The sequence below is a fragment of the Cydia splendana genome, chromosome 14, assembly GCF_910591565.1.
Source record: "Cydia splendana chromosome 14, ilCydSple1.2, whole genome shotgun sequence".
Lineage (NCBI taxonomy): Eukaryota > Metazoa > Arthropoda > Insecta > Lepidoptera > Tortricidae > Cydia > Cydia splendana.
The window spans coordinates 4,474,834-4,495,884 of NC_085973.1; the positions used below are offsets into that span (position 1 = coordinate 4,474,834).

At 40.4% G+C, this 21,051-nt stretch overlaps 1 protein-coding gene across 1 annotated transcript; it reads right to left on the reverse strand.

The window, feature by feature from the left end:
* Positions 1-768: 768 nt before the first annotated feature.
* LOC134797043 (DNA repair protein XRCC1) lies at positions 769-20,094 on the reverse strand. Its single transcript, XM_063769259.1, has 10 exons — positions 19,887-20,094; positions 18,857-18,967; positions 17,472-17,558; positions 13,159-13,323; positions 12,048-12,246; positions 5,553-6,218; positions 4,739-4,907; positions 2,621-2,820; positions 1,520-2,088; positions 769-1,093 (listed from the first exon to the last, which is right to left on the reverse strand). The coding sequence occupies exons 1-10, from the start codon at positions 19,935-19,937 to the stop codon at positions 944-946; spliced, it is 2,367 nt and encodes a 788-aa protein (XP_063625329.1). The 5' UTR covers positions 19,938-20,094; the 3' UTR covers positions 769-943.
* Between the last annotated feature and the right edge of the window lie 957 nt (positions 20,095-21,051).

Below are 21,051 nucleotides of genomic sequence, written 5' to 3' on the forward strand. Positions count from 1 at the left end.
AATAGGACTAATTTAAGAACTTGACGAAAAACGAATGGGACGACCCAAATTAAAAAAGAAACGAATAAAAAAAAGTTAATGCAAGGGGCCTCCTTCAATAATTTAACACATTCAGCGCCAAGAACCCGACTGTCGGGTACACTGTTCGTAGCGACTAGGCGCTCCATACGGCGAAGACGTGGCTACGCGCTACGAGCGTAACCCCTAGCACTTAGTGGCAAGTTTACAGGCTGAGGCAATATAACTATTTAATTTCAAGCTACATTTGCAACAAACCAATTTTTAAGTTGATTACGAGTAGGGGTCAGATAGTATAGTCGGACCAAAAAAAGTCTGCAGCGGATTTGATAGCCCCCGCAGTGCAAGTGTCATTTATACGTCATAATTTAATAGAAGTTTGAGCTATCAAATCTGCTGCAGACTATTCTTGGTCTGACTTTAGCCTTTGGCTTTCCAAAACCAAATCACCAAAAATAAACACTTGGGTTAGAGTGGTATCCCACCTATCCAATTTCTTCGTCCAATGTCAGTGCGTCTCACTCTTATTAAGCAAAATGTGAGACGCAATACACATTGGACGAAGAACTTGGATCAGGTGGAATACCACCCTTACACACTTTAGACCAGGGGTCGGCAAAGCATATCTTTGAAGATTGCAGCTCCCAAAACCACATTATTAACTTAAAACATCATTTTTGGTGGTGATTTCTAATGCGTTTGGCTGTTCCCAAGAGCTTAGCCCACTGCCGAAAAACCTTTTGTATGAACTGACATGGCTATTTGTACGTTACCTATAAATCATGTAGAAATAGCAATACATTTGACGTCCCCTCCCCCGCAAAAATCGGCAGACTTTCGTACAGAAAATGACGGCCATGACGTCTCCAGTTACTAAATGCTCTAAGGGCTGTTCTCAAAAATTTGCCGATCCCTGGTTTAGACATTAGAGCTTATATTCTTCCACGTCAGCAAGTTGTTTGTCCTCATGGCATCGCCACAGCCAATCTGCGCGCACACGGAGTCCATTTTTACTGATACCGGCGCCGACACTTAGAACGAAACTGATTTCGCTGTCGGAATCCATTGCAGCCACCTGCAACAGTTGTTAATAACTTTATGGCAAAAATTTCATTTTTGGTACAAGCTTTTATTGCTGACTGTACTTTTCTTTCCACAGGCAACTAATACTCATCGAGACAATTTAAAAATCCCCAAACAATTAGGTTTCGTTGTGTTATCACAGAGTTCCTATGGCCACCTCCTGTCTCCATCATCAGATGAGCTCGACGGTACCATAATATTGCATTGTCACCCGACTTACTTATGCAAATTTTCAGCTTCATTGGAAGTCGGCAAGTGGGTCTAATTTCACTTGCAAGATTTGACCCGTACCACCCCGTACATACATACATACTTAGATACATAGCTACATTTCAAGTTAATAAAAAGCTTGTAAACTAGGTGTTATTACAAGAAGAACTTCTACGTCTGCTAACCTATATGGACAAACTCTACTTACATCCATAACCACACCACCATACGCCTTTACATATCTTCTCAACAACTCCTTATCAAACCCAACAGCCTCCACACAATCATCTATCACAAACGTATATCCATCGAAGAAATCTGGCAACACACGCGTCTTATCTATCTTATCTTTAACCACTGGTTTCTCTTCATCCGTAGAATCTCCTGAATCAATAGTAATATTAGCTTGGATTCTTTCGTCTTTAACGAAAGCCACATCGGAGTCTGAAGACATGTTAGAAAAGTTGAGGTTTCGTTTTTGTTTTGGTGATTCTTTATCCGATCGGTTTCTGCTACGTTTTCGTGAGTTTTCTTTATTACCAGAGCTTGATTTTGGTGACTTTTCTCTGCTAGTATGTGGTTTTGGTGATTTTTCTCTGGTAGTATGCGGTTTTGGTGATTTCTCTCTGCTGGTTTGTGGTCTTGGTGATAAGTCTCTGCTTGAATGGGGTTGGGGCGAATCTCTGCTGGTGGTCGGTTGAGGGGAGGGTGACTTATCTGTGCGTTGTTTCTTCTGTTTTCGTAATACTTTCTCGATTTCGTCGTCAGTGTCGCATTCTGTAAATGAAAATGGTTCGTTAGGTAGGTATAGTTGCATTGTATCGAAACCGACTTAGGCCACAGAATAAATAATAGTACTAGGTACAGAAGACTCACTCTCTAACAAAGCGCGTCTGTTACGATCAGGACAGATATGTCCGCTAGGTGGCGACAGCGCCACGCGCGGCTTATGGCTAGCCACCAAAATTGGTGTGGAACGGATGTACTTTTAGCTACCTGTAGCAAAGCGACGAAATCGCGGAGTGAGCCACGCCTGCTTAGGCGCTTAGCCCACTGGATCCGATTCGCACGTCGCTTCGATGTGCAGACTGGGTTGGGTTCGGTAGTGATGATCGGTAGCTATATAGTTTATTTTTCAAGTAGGCATATTACAATGAGCTTATGAACGTCAAATAAAGCTACGCCGGCTCTAACCCTACACCTCTGACCCGAGATTTAAATCCCTCCTAAGGGTATCCCAATTGGGAAATGAAGTCATCGATTAGATTATCCACACTTTAGGAGTATTTGGAAGTCTATAGTGGCAAACCTGAAGCAGTCTTATCATCGTCATCCCAGCCAGCAGGGGGTTGAATCTTCTTCTTGGGTTCCGTGGCGAACCACTGCCACGGGAGCAGCCTTCTCTTCTCGCAGCACTGTTCGATCCACTCTCCTAGTACAACTGTGCAGTTGGCGCCCGATGGGGAGCTACGGACTGTTCGAAGTTTCGGCGTGTTTGGGAAGGCGCATCTGTGTGGAAAAAAGTTATTGGAGTCAGACTTAGCTAACTCTCTAAAAGATATTTCATCTCCGTACCATACTCGATCGGGTGTAAGTCAGGGATCAAGCCTCGGACCTTTGCTTTTCTTAATCATGGTGAACGATCTTGTGAGTGACCTCAAGTACGCCAAATGCTTACTATACGCGGATGACCTCAAGCTGGTGATGGGTATCGAGCAGGAGTCGGATTGCTTAAAGCTTCAGGAGGATCTCGATCGGGTATATCGTTGGAGCGTCGCGAACAAACTTCACTTCAATAACAGCAAGTGCCAAATAATGACATTTACACGTCGTCAACGTCCAATTAGCTTTAACTATGAGATAAACGCTCAGGCGATAAATCGTGTAGTTTCAGTTAAAGACCTTGGAGTCAAGTTTGACCGCGAGCTCACATTCCATGAGCACATTAATAGCCTCGCCAAAGAGTCGTATCGGAGGTTAGGTTTCGTGATGAGGAACGTTAGGGACTTTCACAATGCCGGCGTCATCAAACTCCTCTATACGGCTCTAGTTCGTTGCAAGTTGGAAGCTGGCGCCTGTGTCTGGAGTCCTAGTGAGGCCAAGTATAAGCTTATTTTAGAAAAGGTCCAAAAAGCGTCCCTGCGCTTTTTCTACAAAAAGCTCTATGGATATTACCCATTTATGTATCCAACTAAGTTTTTACTTGGCGTTCTAGGTCTTAACTCATTGGAGGTTCGTAGAGGATGCGAGCGGTTGGTAACAGTGTGTAAGGTGCTTAGTAACAAAACTAACAGCATGGAGCTACACAATGTTCTCAACTGCATAGTTGTGCCTCCGAATAACTCTCGCCGGCGACCATACCTACAGCTGTGGGACGGTACAGGACCGCGCGCGACCGCTGCGCGTCGCAACTCGCCGCTGTGCGACATGATCAACTCACTCAACGGGCTCCTGCGCACGAATCCACAAGTGGATATTTTCATGGATAAGTGGCCTAAACTAATGTCCAGGTGCCTCGCTTATAGTGAGAGTGAATGAACGTGTGATATGTGATATAATAGGTGATGAATGGAAAACTTGTAATGTGAGATTTTATTGTTATAATTGTATAATTTTTGTATAATTTTTAATGATGTTATGATGTGGTTAATTTTTTAAAATTCTATTGATATAATTGTATAAGTAGTAGCAAGTGTAATTGGTATAAGTACTGTAACCGTTCTTGTGATATTAATAATAAATAAATGGGCAGTGGGGAGACGAGACACTCCTCTTTTCGGGCAAACTCGGCTCCATTCGGCTCAGCATTGCTCCGAGCAATTATTAGGGTTGGCACCACCTGTCTTGACGTCCTTTTGCGTGAAGACTTGAACTTCGACAACCCTAAATAGCTGAAAGGGATAGTACCTTACATTAGAAAGGGATAGCATGATTCGTCCCTGAATCGCTGTCAAACTTCGGTTTTGTAGGAAGTGTCCTTTCTGTACGGCAGTACTATTATTTATTCTGTGCTATGGGCATAGGTGTATGGAGCCTGGTCCAAAAACCAACAGAAATGGGAGGTCATAAAATAGGTATTTCTATGTACTTCAGTTCGTTTTATGGGCACCAAGCGGAATTCCATTGCACAACTGAGATATTGGTATTTTTGAGTTAAAATATCGTCACACTGGCGTTCTATTGTGTTATAGCACAGAATAAATAATAGTACTAGGTACAGAAGGTTCACTCTAACAAAACGCGTCTATTACGACAGATATGACCGCTAGATGGCGCAAGCGAGCAGGCGTCCGTTCCGTAGCGGTGCGCGGCAACCACTACTGCTAGACACCAAAATTGGTGTGGGCCGCATGTACTTGTAGCGACGCGACGAAATCGCGGAGTGAGCCACGCCTGGTTATAGGTATAGGCAAAACAGTGCACTCACATAAGATGTGTGCAGGCGGGGCTCCAGTCGCGCTCGAAGCGCGCCCCCATGGCCACGGCGGCGTCGCGCAGGCGCGCGCGTCGCGGGTTCTCGTACCCGCTCAGCGCGAACACCACTCCAGACATTAGCGTGTGCGGAGTGGAGCTCACTGGGCCGGGGCGGACCACATCTTCATGAAAAAAAAAATCAAGATTATTAGATTTGCAGCAGAATGAATTGACCTTTTGAACGCCACAGACGGCAATTGACGTCAACGCAAAATCGTGACAACGACGCCAAAGACGGCATTTGACGGCGATCGTTTTTTGATAAATGAAAATCGAAAGGTCAAGAAAGTTTTGTCGCTTCAAAACGAGAATTTGTTGGAAGTAATTACCACAATCACGCACGTTTCGGTAGCATGGTACGTGCAGTGTCCAGTGAATAGGGCGGTTGGTTGGTATAGCAAGGCCATAAGAGTGGTATTCCATCTATCCAATATCTTGGTCCAATGTCATTGCGTCTCACTCACTCTCTCATTAAGCAAAATGTGAGACAAAATACACATTGGACAGGTCAAATACCACCCTAGTTAGAATTTTACCTGAGACATTGTTATTTTGCTTTATTTTCAAAAATTGTAACAATGATCATAGTACTCATAGTTCAGAGGCTTCAGAGCAAAAATTGTAAAAAAAAAAAATTCTCAATACCCTTACGAAAACAAAATTTAAAAGGCTTTGATAACAAAATTCTTACTTCATCAAAATTACTTTTACATATTTTTTTATTTAAGAAAATTTTATGTAAAAATTAAAATTGTTTAAAACCTCACCTTTTCCTTTCTGCCTGTCATCAGAGTGCTGTCTTTTCCTATTATCTCCACTAGCTCCTGCGTCTTTTGTCCGCGATTGTGAACTATTTCCATCATCTCTATTCCTTCTGTCATTATCTCTAGAACTATCTTTATTTCTAGAACTATTCAAATCATCTGTATTTCTTTTGTCTTTAGAACTTTCTTGACTTCTGGAATTACTCGAATTATCTTTGTTTCTTCTGTCATCATGTCTGGAACTATCTTTATTAATAGAATTGTTTAAATCTTTATTCCTTCTATCATTATCTTTAAAAGTGTCTTTACTTCTAGAACTATTTGACATCTTTTTATCATCATCAAGAAATTCTTTAAAACTCTTGCTAGCTTGCTCTAATCTGTTAGTTCTTTCCTTATCTTTTCTAAACAGATTTTGAACAGCTTCCTTCTTTTTAGTTTCTTGTTCTTTCTCATCCTTATGCCTCTTTACCACAGAGTCTATTTTCGCGTGTGGTTGTTCATCATCGTTAGTATACATGAGGTTGTCTTTCTGTCTGCTTGTGTTGAAGTCATTGGTTTGGTTGGTTCGGTTAGTGTTAGTTTTAGCTATGGGAGTTTTAACTAGTTTTGTTGCCGAGTCATTTATGTTTCGGAGTGCTTGGGATGATGCTTGTCGTATTTGGGCTTCTGCAATAAATAATGGCTGCTATTTAACTGATCACCAGATTTAATAAAATTTAATACCAAAAAAATCTACTTTACCACCCTAAAATAATAAACGATCACCAAAATTATAACACCATTTTAATGTGAAATGATTACCAATTTTATTACGTTTTACTATCCTATTAAAGGAAATGACACCAAACTAATCATTATAAACCCAAAAATTGTAAATGATTACCAAATTTCAAACCCCATTTTAATGTAAAATGATAACCAAATTTTTACATCTTGCTATCCTATTAAAGCAAATGACTCCAAAATAATCATTGTAAACCCAAAAATAGTAAATGACCACCAAAATTGTAACCACATTTTAATTAAAAATGTGCAAATATTTAATATATCGTTATCCTATTAAATTAATTAATCCACTTCGTCAACTTTTTCTAACCTAACATAACCCACTTTTCTAGTAGCATTTCGTTTCTGTATGGGTTGCAGTTCAAACCTAACCTAACCCACTTTTCTAGTAGCATTTCGTTTCTGTAAGGGTCGCAGTTCAAACCTAACCTAACCCACTTTTCTAGTAGCATTTCTTTTCTGTATGGGTCGCAGTTCAAACCTAACCTAACCCACTTTTCTAGTAGCATTTCGTTTCTGTAAGGGTCGCAGTTCAAACCTAACCTAACCCACTTTTCTAGTAGCATTTTCAAATACCGGACCTTTTTCAATACCGGTATTAATACCGAAACTGTCTTTATCAATACCGGGATCCCGGTATTGACTATGAATCGCTTAAAATTTTTGGGTTTTATTAAAATAAGGCTCACTATAACACCGGATATGTATGTCCTTAGCCTAGGGCTTAGGATATTAAACAATAATGTCACCCTCCAGGTTGGCAATCATTTTATCCGCCTTGTTGACTTCACCAGTTACATTTTTAGTTCAACCTAATAAACCAGCCAACTATATTCAAATTTGCCACCAAAAATTCGTTTGCCATACTACAATTCAATTACACAAACGGGTCTACCGCGATATAATTTCATTGTTTTTACCTTTAATTAAATATGTGTACAAAACGCGAGAGTTTAAAGTGTCATACTACAATTCCTTGCTTATTTCTTTCTAAAGACCGTATCGTTAATTATAGGGACAGATAAAACCTGGTCTAACTGTTGGCATGTGTATTATTTTGTATTACTATGTTCTTAGAGTATGATCTGAGGGTATTTTTAAGTGTGTGTGGTGTGTGTTAAGCTATATCTGATTTAAGAAGGTATGACATATTTTTTTATTTTAGGGACTTTATGATGCTTTTAATACCGTATAGCAAATATGTATAGTCTAGACAAGCCTATCGAGCTGAATTTGAGACTATTTCACCGACTCTTTGGTACGATTTTAAGTAACAAAAGGTTAATAAGCTGCCAGAACATGTTATGTAAGTGTCCTCTTCACGATTGCTCAATTGAGCAGCTGCGGAATAACTATCTGCGGAATAACTAGCTGTTTTACTATCCTATTAAAGGAAATGACACCAAACTAATCATTATAAACCCAAAAATTGTAAATGATTACCAAATTTCAAACCACATTTTAATGTGAAATGATAACCAAATTTTTACATCTTGCTATCCTATTAAAGCAAATGACTCCAAAATAATCATTGTAAACCCAAAAATAGTAAATGACCACCAAAATTGTAACCACATTTTAATTAAAAATGTGCAAATATTTAATATATCGTTATCCTATTAAATTAATTAATCCACTTCGTCAACTTTTTCTAACCTAACATAACCCACTTTTCTAGTAGCATTTCGTTTCTGTATGGGTTGCAGTTCAAACCTAACCTAACCCACTTTTCTAGTAGCATTTCGTTTCTGTAAGGGTCGCAGTTCAAACCTAACCTAACCCACTTTTCTAGTAGCATTTCTTTTCTGTATGGGTCGCAGTTCAAACCTAACCTAACCCACTTTTCTAGTAGCATTTCGTTTCTGTAAGGGTCGCAGTTCAAACCTAACCTAACCCACTTTTCTAGTAGCATTTCGTTTCTGTAAGGGTCGTAGTTCAAACCTAACCTAACCCACTTTTCTAGTAGCATTTCTTTTCTGTATGGGTCGCAGTTCAACCCTAACCTAACCCACTTTTCTAGTAGCATTTCGTTTCTGTAAGGGTCGCAGTTCAAACCTAACCTAAATCACTTTTCTAGTAGCATTTCGTTTCTGTATGGGTTGCAGTTCAAACCTAACCTAACCCACTTTTCTGTATGGGTCGCAGTTCAAACCTAACCTAACCCACTTTTCTAGTAGAATTTCGTTTCTGTATGGGTCGCAGTTCAAACCTAACCTAACCCACTTTTCTAGTAGCATTTCGTTTCTGTAAGGGTCGCAGTTTAAACCTGACCTAACCCACTTTTCTAGTACCATTTATTTTCTGTAAGGGTCGCAGTTCAAACCTAACCTAACCCACTTTTCTAGTAGTATTTCTTTTCTGTAAGAGTCGCAGTTCAAACCTAACCTAACCCACTTTTCTAGTAGCATTTCTTTTCTGTAAGGGTCGCAGTTCAAACCTAACCTAACCCACTATTCTAGTAGCATTTAAGTATGCTACTAGAAGAGTAGGTTAGGTTAGGTAGGTATGCGGTGCGGGGTACGGGGGGTTGAGCGGGAGGGGCTAGTAATTTTGGCATCATTTTACTTTATTTGGTAATATGTATACATTTTTTGGTAAGGGGCTGTCCATAAATTACGTCATCGATTTTTGACGATTTTTGACCCCCCCCCCCCTATAATCATCCAAAAATCATGCTTCAAATGACCCCATTTCCTCCTACTTCATGCTACCGTCATCCGATGTCCAGACCCCCCCCCCCTAATTTGAAATGACGTAATTTATGAATAGCCCCTAATCATAGTGGTTTATTTAGGTGAAAATATCGCATTAATTTGGTCTTCAAGATTTGGTGATCATTAATGATTTTTGGTGATCATTCAATATATTTGGTATTCGAATACAATTTGAAGTGCAGTCGTAATTAAAACGGTGGTACTTTTGTAATTTATAGCCTTCTTTTTTTGGTGTTCAGTAATTTTTTTTGGTAAGCATGATTTTTTTATTTAGGGTACCAAAGTATTTTTTGGTGGTCATTATATTTGTAGCCATAAATAATAATAATAATAAAAAACCGGCCAAGTGCGAGTCGGACTCGCGTTCCAAGGGTTCCGTATATTACACAATTTTTAACAATCAGTGCCGGATTAAGATATTTTGATGCCCTAAGCATTTCTAGGCGCCCCCTCTCCCTAGGGTCATCAAGATTACATTGATTTTTTGGTAAATTGAGAGAAGTTCATTGCCGCATTACAGCTGAGAATGGAAATCAGTCACATCATTTTATCACGAAAATTGACAGTGCCGCAGCAGTAATGTTGCAACAGAGTACCTAATGCTGTTGCAGTCGCCACCCGAATGTCACCTTTATCATAGCGTAGAAAGTAATAGAAACGTTAGCGAAGCGAGCGCGGAAATTTTTCGATATAAAAACGCAATATGATAGACAGTTGTACATTTTTACTTTTAGTATGGAAATCAGTCACATCATTTTATCACGGAAGTTGACAGTACTGCAGCAGTAACGTTGCAACAGAGTAATGTTGCTGCAGTCGCCACCCGAATGTCACCTTTATCATACCTTATAAAGTTATTGAAAACGCGAGCGAAGCGAGCGCGAAAATTTTTCGATATAAAAACGCAATTTTAGTTATAGTTGGAACCAGGCGCGAATCCAGGATTTCATACAGAGAAGGGATGGGACAGTTTTCTATCAGCCTAGCTTCGCATAGGGCTCGATATTTAAAGGTCTCAGCGAGGTTGTTTTCATGCATAAAATATGCAAGAAAGCAGAGAGCTTGGAATTGAATTGGCGAAGTGTGAGAAAGGCAGTAGGCCCAGCTGCGAAAGAGGAAAGCTTGGATTTGGATCCACGCCCAAGTGTAATTAAGGCAGAAGATCAACTTTGCCGTAAGGCAGAAGGCCTCGCATAAGACCTAACGCCGAACCGCAATAGAGTGGGTTGAAATCGAATCTATGCATGTAATCACGACTCTTCTACTGCTACCGATTTTTTCCCAAAGAATTACGCGCCATTATTTTTGCAAATTAGCTTTTGGACAGCTAAAAAAATCGTCTGGTAAAAACGATGTGTCTGTCCCTAATTTTAAAATTTGTTCACCTTTTTCAACCTGGCATTTTGGTGCCCCCCCCTGAACGTGGTGCCGTAAGCACATGCTTCTTTTGCTTATTGGTTACAAAGTCTTTATTAATTCAACCATTAAAGTCGACGAGTACAAAAAATTTTGAGCTAGCTCTCAATTTAACATATTTTTTTAAACATTATTTTTAATTTGACCTTACAATTACCAGGGGCGTATTTACCCTAGGGCCATCCGGGCCATGGCCCGGGGCGCCAATCCGCCAGGGGCGGCATATGGGCCGAATGGCGCCCCTGGCGAATTGCATTTTGTTTTTCTTCCTTGACTTCTGGGGCGGCCAAACGTATTGGCCCGGGCGCGAAATCTCAAAATACGCCCCTGACAATTACTCGTAAGTAGGTAAGACCGTTAAATATTTAAAATGATTATCTTATCAGAAAAATATCACCAATTACTCCAAGAAAACTACTACTCTAAGTAATCCGGCACTGTTAACAATGTATTTTTTATGTGAAACGTGAGTGAAATCTCTATAAAAAATCCGTAGGGGTCGGATCAAAAACTGTAATTAAGTCCGACTCACGCTTGACTGTACATTTCTAATAGGTTTTCCTGTCATCTATAGGTATAGACCTATTTTATGTATTTTTTTTTAAATTTAAGACTTAGTAGTTTCGGAGATAAGGGGGGGGGGGGGATGGTCATTTTTTGCCTATTTTCTTGAATAACTTCTAAACTGTTTATTCGAAAATTATAAAAAAAATATATTTGAGATCCTTACAATAAGCTCTTTCATTTGATATGTAACATGATATAGTTTGAAAAAATATTTTTTTTCATTTTTTCATTTACCCCCCAAAAGTGGCCCCCATGTTTAAAATTCATTTGTTTACGTTACATGTCCGTATTTGGGTCACAAACTTACATATGTGTACCAAATTTCAACTTGATTGGTCCAGTAGTTCCGGAGAAAATCGGCTGTGACAGACGGACAGACAGACAGACAGACGCACGAGTGATCCTATAAGGGTTCCGTTTTTTCCTTTTGAGGTACGGAACCCTAAAAACGTAATATATAGTCTGTCAATCCATTTCCGTCGGTAGAAAAAAGCGGCCAATTTAAAAAATGTAGGCGCGAAGGGTAATCTTCCCATAGAAAATTTGAATTTTGCGCCTTTTGCTACTGACAAACTTGTTTGACCGGCTATATCTGCGTAAACGATTTTATAAGCAATTTTACTGCTAGCAATATTTGGGTAAGTACTTTAAATTAAAATTTGTTACATTGTTGTTGTATCTTTAGGAGGAAGTAATTTTTCAAATTAACTGAGGAATACAATTTTAAATCCTAAAATAAGTAAATCTGTCTAGTATTACTTGTTTTTTTTTCTACATATGTTTAATTTGACTTCATATCAGTATTTTTAGTATCGGCGACTTGTCGGACTCGTAAATGAGATAGGCGGTTATACACTGGATGCGATTCGTCGCTCCGATATTTGAGCGAGACAACGCTATGCGCCTATTATAGCGACATCCCGCTCGCATATCGGAGCGACGTGCGAATCGCATCCAGTGTGATAACCGCCATATTGGAACAAAACACGTCGTTGGGTATTTTGTTCCTTACCAGTATTTTTACTCCCTTCGCTCAGCCGATGCTTGGCGAACAGCTCCCCAGGCCTGAAGTCATCCTCATCCGAGGAGTACTGTCCTACTGGCACCGCTACTCGAGTAGGTACGGCCGGTGCGGGTACAGGCTGCGGTGATGGCGGCTTGCCAGACTCGGATTTGTCTGACTCGAATATATGGACGAAGGAGAGGCCGTACTGGAACAAAAAATATATAAATACAGGGCCTAAAAATGTGTTGGTATTATGGAATGATACATAGCTCTTTGTACTCCGGGTGACTAAAAATACTAAGTATGTATGATCAGAGTCTTACAGTAAATTCAAGCTTATGTTGTAAGTAGTCGGAACCTTTAAGTCTAAGGAGAGACTGCCTCCTTGCGTGTGTTCTACCGCTTGTACAATGAGCTGTGCTTTGAGGAATCATTTGAAATAATGCCAACGGCCGCTTTCTATTACCGCACCGCTCGCCGTCGGCAAGGTTTTCATCCTTACACCCTAGAACCTAAATAGTCGCGTAGTGTGCGGTTTACGAAGAATTTCTTTCCGCGGACGCTCCGGCTGTGGAATGAGCTCTGCCGAGGTTTTTTCGAGGGGCTACAATATAGGGTTCTTCAAAAATTAAGTATACAGGTTTTAAAAGGGATCGGCAACGCGTATACAACACCTCTGGAACTGGAGTTACAGGCGTCCATAGGCTAAGGTGACTGTTTACTATCAGGCGGGCCCTATGCTTGTTTGCCACCGAAGTGGTATTAAAAAAAAAAGACTAAACCACGATTTATTATAATCAGACAGCATCCTTAGCTCAAGAACAAAATCCATGCTGCATATTATTGAGGTAATCAATATAGAACAGTAGTAATACTATACTCCGTATCTTTAGGTATTTAAATAAAAGTAAACAAAATCTATATATGAAAACATTACATGATCAAATAGTGTAGGTTAAAGTCAGGTCGTTCAGTGACAGATCCAGGCGGTTTTGTATTTGGTTGGTTAACCAATAAATGTTATAACTACCCGAAAATGTACAAATTGTTTGATTACTTTTATTTAAATACCTAAAGATACAGACTATAGTTCAAGCCCAAATGATAGTTGGCTTACCTTGCAGTGCTTGTTATAAGGCTGTGAGCACACAACTCTTACTCGATCCCACTTCTGAGCTTTAGCAGGTGCAAGCTGATCAGCACTGAACGAGCGCACGCGCTCCATGCCGGTCCCGCGACGCGAGTCCATAGGCGACAGGAACACGCTTGACGGGACAAGTACCTGTAAAAAATACTTGTTATTTCAATGCAAATATGTACTTAGTTTGGTAACGGACGACACCGTCCGTGCGTACCACGGACGGTGTTTCCGTTGCCGGGCGTCAGACCGTCAACATCTCCTGAAGATGCCTCGGAGAGAGGCGAAACACGTGTCTAGTCTAGTATTGTTCTTTTGGTGGTGGTTTGTTATATTTATTTTTACTGATTGACTAGCACGTTATCTTTTCGCGGATTAGCAAAGTAATATTTTGGTTTTAATTAATTTTCATTAAATAATATATTTTTGTATGATTTTGTTTAAGCATTCTGTATATTTTTAGAAATTGTAAATTATTTTTTGTTATGTGGAAATATCCGGACCTGTAGGACGGAGGCGCCCAGGAAGACCCAAAAAGAAGTGGATAGACGACATCTCCTCCGTCGCAGGAAAAGACTGGCTCCAAAAAGCCCAAGACAGAGATGAGTGGAGAAAAAGTGAGGAGGCTTTCACCCAGCAGATGGCATCTGCAGTCAGGGGGGTGTCACTACGCAGTTTAGGTACATTTGGCCGGCGCGCCGCCTAGGCCGGCGTATGGCAGTGGGCTGCCGCTCGGCTCGCACGATAGTCGTGTCACGTGGCGCTCGCGCAAAATTAAAAATACACAAATGGCTTCGAAACCTAAATCTAAGTCCTTACTTAGTAATAATTAAAATAAACATCCTTAATTTATTGAATATTGGTTGCCCAGAAACAATATTAGGAACTAACCCTAGTAGCATTTTCGTTGGGGCCCACGGTGCCAACGGTAGGGAAAACGTTGGGATGAGGTTCGTTCCGTAGCCAACATTAAAATTTGTATTGGCCCACCATCGCATTTACCAACATTCGCTGTGGCATAGATGCCCAACAATGGGCTTTTGTGTATTTTGGTACCGTTGGCTAAACAACGATATCATCCGATGGCCCAATGATGACAAATATCGCATTTACCAACATTGGCTGTGGCACTGATGCCCAACAACGGGCCATTGTGTATTTTGGTAACGTTGGCTAAACAACGATAATATTAGTTGGCCCAATGATGGCATATATCGCATTTACCAACATTGGCAGTGGCAGTGATGCCCAACAATGGGCCTTTGTGTATTTTGGTAACGTTGGCTAATCAACGATATCATCCGATGGCCCAATGATGACAAATATCGCATTTACCAACATTGGCTGTGGCACTGATGCCCAACAACGGGCCATTGTGTATTTTGGGAACGTTGGCTAAACAACGATAATATTAGTTGGCCCAATGATGACATATATCGCATTTACCAACTTTGGCTGTGGCACGGATGCCCGACAATGGGCCTCTGTGTATTTTGGTAACGTTGGCTAATCAACGATATCATCCGATGGCCCAATGATGACAAATATCGCATTTACCAACATTGGCTGTGGCACTGATGCCCAACAATGGGCCTTTGTGTATTTTGCTACCGTTCGCTAAACAATGATAACATTTGTTGGCCCAATGGAGACAAATACCGCATTTACCAACATTGGCTGTGGCACGGATGCCCGACAATGGACCTCTGTGTATTTTGGTAACGTTGGCTAATCAACGATATCATCCGATGGCCCAATGATGACAAATATCGCATTTACCAACATTGGCTGTGGCACTGATGCCCAACAATGGGCATTTGCTATTTTGGTAACGTTGGCTAATCAACGATATCATCCGATGGCCCAATGACGACAAATGTCGCATTTACCAACATTGGCTGTAGCATTGATGCCCAACAATGGGCCTTTGTGTATTTTGGTAACGTTGGATAATCAACGATATCATCCGATGGTCCACTGATGACAAATATCGCATTTACCAACATTGGCTGTGGCACTGATGCCCAACAATGGGCCTCCTTTGTTTACTTTGGTAACGTTGGCTAATCAACGATATCATCCGATGGCGCAATGACGACAAATGTCGCATTTACCAACATTGGCTGTGGAACTTTGCTTGTGGCGTCACTAGATGGCGTTACTGTCTCCAAACATCGAAGTTATAGTTATTTTCTCGATTATTCCGGATATAATCATAATATTTTTTAAAAGTAACTTATAAATCTAATAGCTATAACTATAAAATTTATACATTAATTTAAAAAATTGTATTTTACCAACATTTTCTCAATTTAAATCTCAAAAAACATAAATCTCGCTTACGAAGTTTTGAAGTGCGGTTAGTATATATACAAATTAGAGTGTATAGTAAGTGTACTTGCTTCGGCAGTACATATACTAAAATTGGAACGATACAGAGAAGATTAACAACAACTGGTGCCTAGGACCTTCATGTGGGTATACATACAACCAATGCCTACCGTAGTGTAATTGTAATATTTATCAGCAAAGGCCCAACGTCGTATTACACAACCACTTACCTAACGTAGGGTAACTGTAGGACTCGTAAACAAATGCCCATTACATAATTAGACTGTAGGCCCACTATAAATTACACAACGATTTACCTATGGTAGTATTGTAAGAATCCTACACAAGACCCAACGTTGAAGTTACAATGTTGGCCCTTTGTGGGACAAGCTGTGTTGGGCCTTCAACCTGGTGCACGACTACCTACCGACCTACCTGACTTGCCGTTGGGTAATTGTTGAATTTGCAAACAGAAGCACAACGAAAAAATTGCCCTTTTTTATTTTTTTGCAGTTAGCCCTACAGCAAGCCATACGGCCAAATGTAACAATTAACCAACCATCAAACAAATGTGTATAGGCCCAACCACGGCCCAACCAAAACCACAACCGTTGAATAATTGTATGATTTATTTAAATAGGCCCAACGAAAAAATTACTCTAATGGCCCTCTGTTGGGAATCTTCAGGAGGGCCTTTGTCGAGGGCCCTCCAGCAAATCGTACGGCCAAATGTAACAATTAACCAACCATCAAACAAATGTGTATAGGCCCAACCACGGCCCAACCAAAACCACCACCGTTGAATAATTGTATGATTTATTTAAATAGGCCCAACGAAAAAATTACTCTTATGGCCCTCTGTTGGGAATCTTCGGGAGGGCCTTTGTCGAGGGCCCTCCAGCAAATCGTACGGCCAAATATAACGGTTGCCCAACTAATACGTAAACAAAGGCCCAACCAAATCCCTACAAGAAAATGCTATTAGGGAAACGACATATTTTCGAAGGAATACATCTGTGGCATACCTACTTCCGTGAGAATCGGACATACCATCTCCGCATAATTTTTTTATTTTTACAGAATCAACGTTTGTAATTCCTACATATTTAAACTAAACTAAAACTTGTCAAGTGCCAACCCCGTGCCGACACTCACAGCTCGGTCATAAAACTCATAAAACTGCGGCGCGCAAAGAAGATTCACGGTTCGTGCGCGGTTATAAGTTTTAATTCAATTTTGTTGCAGGCGGCGAGTATAGGTATAATTTTATACCTAAACTTGACTTTTGTGAAGGAGTGAATTTTCTGTACGGTAGTACTATTAGTTATTCTGTGCTGCAGTGAGCCCCAAAACAAAGTTAAAGAAAAACAAAAAAAAAACAACAACCTGGCCCCAATTTCACATCGGTGACAGGTGCGACGAATTGTAAAATCACTGTTGCTGACGTCACAGGCATCCATGGGCTACGATTACCACTTACCATCGGGTGGGCCGTACTCCTGTTTGCCACCATCATTGTATTATTTAAAAAAACTTTATTATATCGGATAAAAACAGATATTTCTCCTGCGAAGTTTCTGACAATTGTCAAAGATTTAGAAGAATTGTAGGTCATTCTTGACAGGTAATGAGTTATATGTCGGAATTTCGTGACAATTGTAGTGTTTCTTGTGACAATTGTCATAAACTTAGCAAGAGAAATATCTGTTTTTTTCCGATATCATAAAGTTTTTTTAATAATACAATGATGGTGGCAAACAGGGATACGGCCCGCCCGATGGTAAGCGGTAACCGTAGCCCATGGATGCCTGTGACGTCAGCAACAGTGATTTTACAATTCGTCGCACCTGTCACGTTGGTGAAACAGGGGCCTGACTGTAGAACAAATGAAGCTTAAATAAAAAAAAAAAAATGTGGAAATATTGGTTCTTTGTATGAATGTTTTCCTTCTAAGTACCTACTTCAAATGGGTCATTTGGAGTCTCCGAGCGCCCCACCAAGACTTCTACTAGTGCTGCATGGTATGCGCCAATGTGAACTGTAGAAATCTGCAATCAAAGATACATTTAAAATGATATACATTAAATAAAATTATTTTGTAGTAATATATTCCTTTCAATAGACAAATCAAACCGGCTGAGCGCAGCGCAGATCACCCAGGAGGATTTACTCCGCGCAGCGCACACCGACGAGGCAAAATCCACCGCGATACCGCGAGCACCCGCCAACCCGGCGCCGGCGGCCGGCGCATCAGGGAGCACTTCGGCGCATGCCGGGGGATGCCGCGGTATGCCGCCGCCTACCGCCGCGTGTACTCTATCAAAATGGATTAGTGACTACTATGCACGAGTTCTCCCCCGTCGTCCACCGAGTCGTGCCAAGTCTTCCCCTCCCGCAGCCCCGCTACCCCAGCGCACTCGGGAGGTATCCTCTATTGTGCTCCTCGATGCCGCGGAGTAACAATCCTCCGTGATGCTCCGAGGTCGGACTCAGAGCATTTTAATTTATACCTGAATGTAATTGAAATAGGAAAGAATATACGTTGATAAGTCTCTCATATTAAACGAATACCATCGCTGATAGACACCTGCAACAGAGGGGTTGTAAGCGCGTTGCCCGCATTTAAGATGGGAGTATACTCTTTTCTTGAAGGTTGTAAGGTTGTATCGGTCTGGGTGAAGGTGAAGGGGTAGTTGCACACGATGAAGCGTGCTTTAGCTTTCTTCACGCTAGGCGAGAACTGAGACACCAGTGCGCTGGTCTCCCACCTCCGTCACCGGGCACAGCATTCTCCTGCCAGCTATGCGGTCACGGCTGCCACTCTCTCATTGGGCTTAATAGTCATTTGCGGAAGTGCTGCACTCTTATAGACGCTGTTTAAACCATCATCTTATTGATGTTACAGGCCAATGATGATGATTGGTCTGGAAATACTGCAGGCGAAAGTTCATTCCAGTTTAGCTGTGCAAGGCAGGAATACTGTCTGAGCTTTGCTGAGATTAAAATGACAGGAATTAGCTGCAAGTTAATTAATTGTCTATTGTACCATCACCCACACTGTTTACTGACAGTTCGTAAACCTTATTACAAAAAGCATAAGGTCCACCGATGGACAGTTAAGAGTGTTATAACACTTTAAACTCGCGTTTTGTACACATATGTATTTAATTACACAAATGGGTCTACTGCAATATAGTTTCATTGTTTTGTTGTGTTAAATATTTCCGTGACCACAGCTGGTGCAACTCAGCTGAAACGTCGGAACTAAAGGCAAAAACAATTAAATTATATCACGGTAGACCCGTTTGTGTAATTAAATAATAGTTAAGAGTGTTGCTGTTTGTACCTGAACTGCATGTTTGAGCTGCAGCACAATGGAGCAGGACGTCTCCCCCTCTTTGCACAGCCATTTCTTCTTGCTCACTTCATATGCTAGCAAATTGCTTGCAGGATTCTCCTGTTATCAATAAACATACATTTTAGGAAAAATACGCTTTTATTTATTTATTTATAGCCTTATTTCAGAAAAGGTACTTTTTTTAAATACTATATCTACAGTTTTCCTTAATCTACATTCTACACTTCTGTGTGCCTTTGGGCAAAGGCCTCCCCCAATCTTCTCCACTCTTCTTTATTATGAAGTATCTGGTCCATGTTTTTGTTTTTGTCCTTCCAGCCATGTCCAAAAGAAACAGAGGCAGGCAGTTTAAAAGATGGGCCTATGAAATCCAAGACATGGCTGGAAAAATATGCTTTACATATGTTCAAATAATTGATATTATAGGACCATTTTTCACAAATTAACCTAGTCCCACAGTACAGCTTGTGTTTGAGGGTATGATGATAAATATAATTTATTGATATATAGTTTTAAATAAATGCTAATATACACATAGAAACCAAACAAATAAATACCCTTCCCAGGATTCGAACCCGGGACCTCCTGCTTCATAGGCAGGGCCACTACCGACAGTACCGACTTGGTTATGAGGCCATCAAATTTAATTTTTGTCAATTTTGTTAAAATCGTCTAAGCGCTCTGTATTTGGTGGGCTAAGTTGACATTTATAGTACATAAACAATAGAGATTTTACAGTTTTCAGTTGTGTGGTTACCAAATAAGGTTTATTAGGAAGCAATTGAAATGCTCTAATAAAGTAAAGGCTTGCTTTTCTTCAGTTAACGTTGGAATCCTATTAGTATGATTCGGTTAATGAAATTGTAAACAAACTCCTAACCTGTAGAAACACGTTTATGCATTTGCATTTTATTGCACAATACCTTAAGGTCGTAACCTTGAACTTAACCTTGATTCTCGCTTATAACACTATTAATATTATTATGAGATACGATATAAAACGACGATTACGACTTACCGAATCTTCGCTGCTAAAACTCACAACGTAGTCTAGTTTTACTCGAGGCATGCTGTATGTTCCAAAGGTAAGCCTGAGATGAAACACTAAAGAAAAATGTTATTTGCGTTCCAATAAAGACTTTTAAATAGTTGGAATCATAATTAATTTGCTGTTATGGAAAGAAACCACCGGGCGGAACTAGCGCGTAATTTTGCAAACATTTAACTGTCAAGTGTCAATGTCACTATGACAGTGACCAGTGACATTTAGATTACGCTTGGTTTTACGCAAAGGTTTTTAAAGCGGCGTAAAAAGTATTTTTATTTTACTGGAGTGTTCGATCGAAGCAAAGAATATAATAGAGTTAGACCAAGAAAAGTCTGCAGCGATTTTGATAGCCCACGCCCACGCAGTGCCAGTCAAACTTCTATGAAATTATGACGTATAAATAACACTTGCACTGCGTGGTCTATCAAAATCACTGCAGAGTTTTCTACCTACTAACTCTAATCTTGCTCTAATCACTAAAAGAGCCCAATAAGGTTGCGTTATTTACACAACTTTGGGAACATACATATTTTATGACATACAATATTGTCAGTAGCAAAAGGCGCAAAATTCAATTTTTCTATGGGACGATTACCCTTCGCGCCTACGTTTTTCGAATTTGCCGCTTTTATCTACTGACGGAAATGGCTTGACAGACTATAGCTTATTATATTATTGCCATTATTTCCCTTAGAGAATATAACCAAACGGAGTGGCCATTAACAGGCGTTCCCCTCTGTCGAAAATAGGCGGCCAATGGTCAACCACATGTATGGACTGACGTCTATCTGACATGACGTACCTATACATTTGATGTGCCCCTCCCCCGCAAAAAACGGCAGACTATTTTGTACCGAAAATTATAGACATGGCGTCTCCGTTGGTTATATCCTCTAAGTTATTTCCCTAAGTAAGTATATACATTGCTTATAAAAACGGAATTACCAGCAGGTAATGATAGATGTTTAACACTTTAATAAATTCAAATTGCGTGTCAATCAATGCATAAATGCTTAATAAATTAATTAGATTTCAAGTAGTGGCGAACAATGTGTTGTTTCCTGTCAGACAAAAAGCTCGGGTATTTACATACAAGACCGAGCTGTGCGTGCAACATGATTGTAACTATAATGCT

What these genes read in the sequence shown, in the direction of transcription:
- LOC134797043 (XM_063769259.1), bottom strand. Translation starts at nt 19,937, where the DNA reads ATGCCTCGAGTAAAACTAGACTACGTTGTGAGTTTTAGCAGCGAAGAT. An exon ending in GTTTTAGCAGCGAAGATTCG is followed by an intron (nt 18,968 to 19,886) that starts GTAAGTCGTAAT and finishes TATTGATAACAG; the next exon opens with GAGAATCCTGCAAGCAATTT. An exon ending in CGAAGGGAGTAAAAATACTG is followed by an intron (nt 6,219 to 12,047) that starts GTAAGGAACAAA and finishes TATTTATTGCAG; the next exon opens with AAGCCCAAATACGACAAGCA.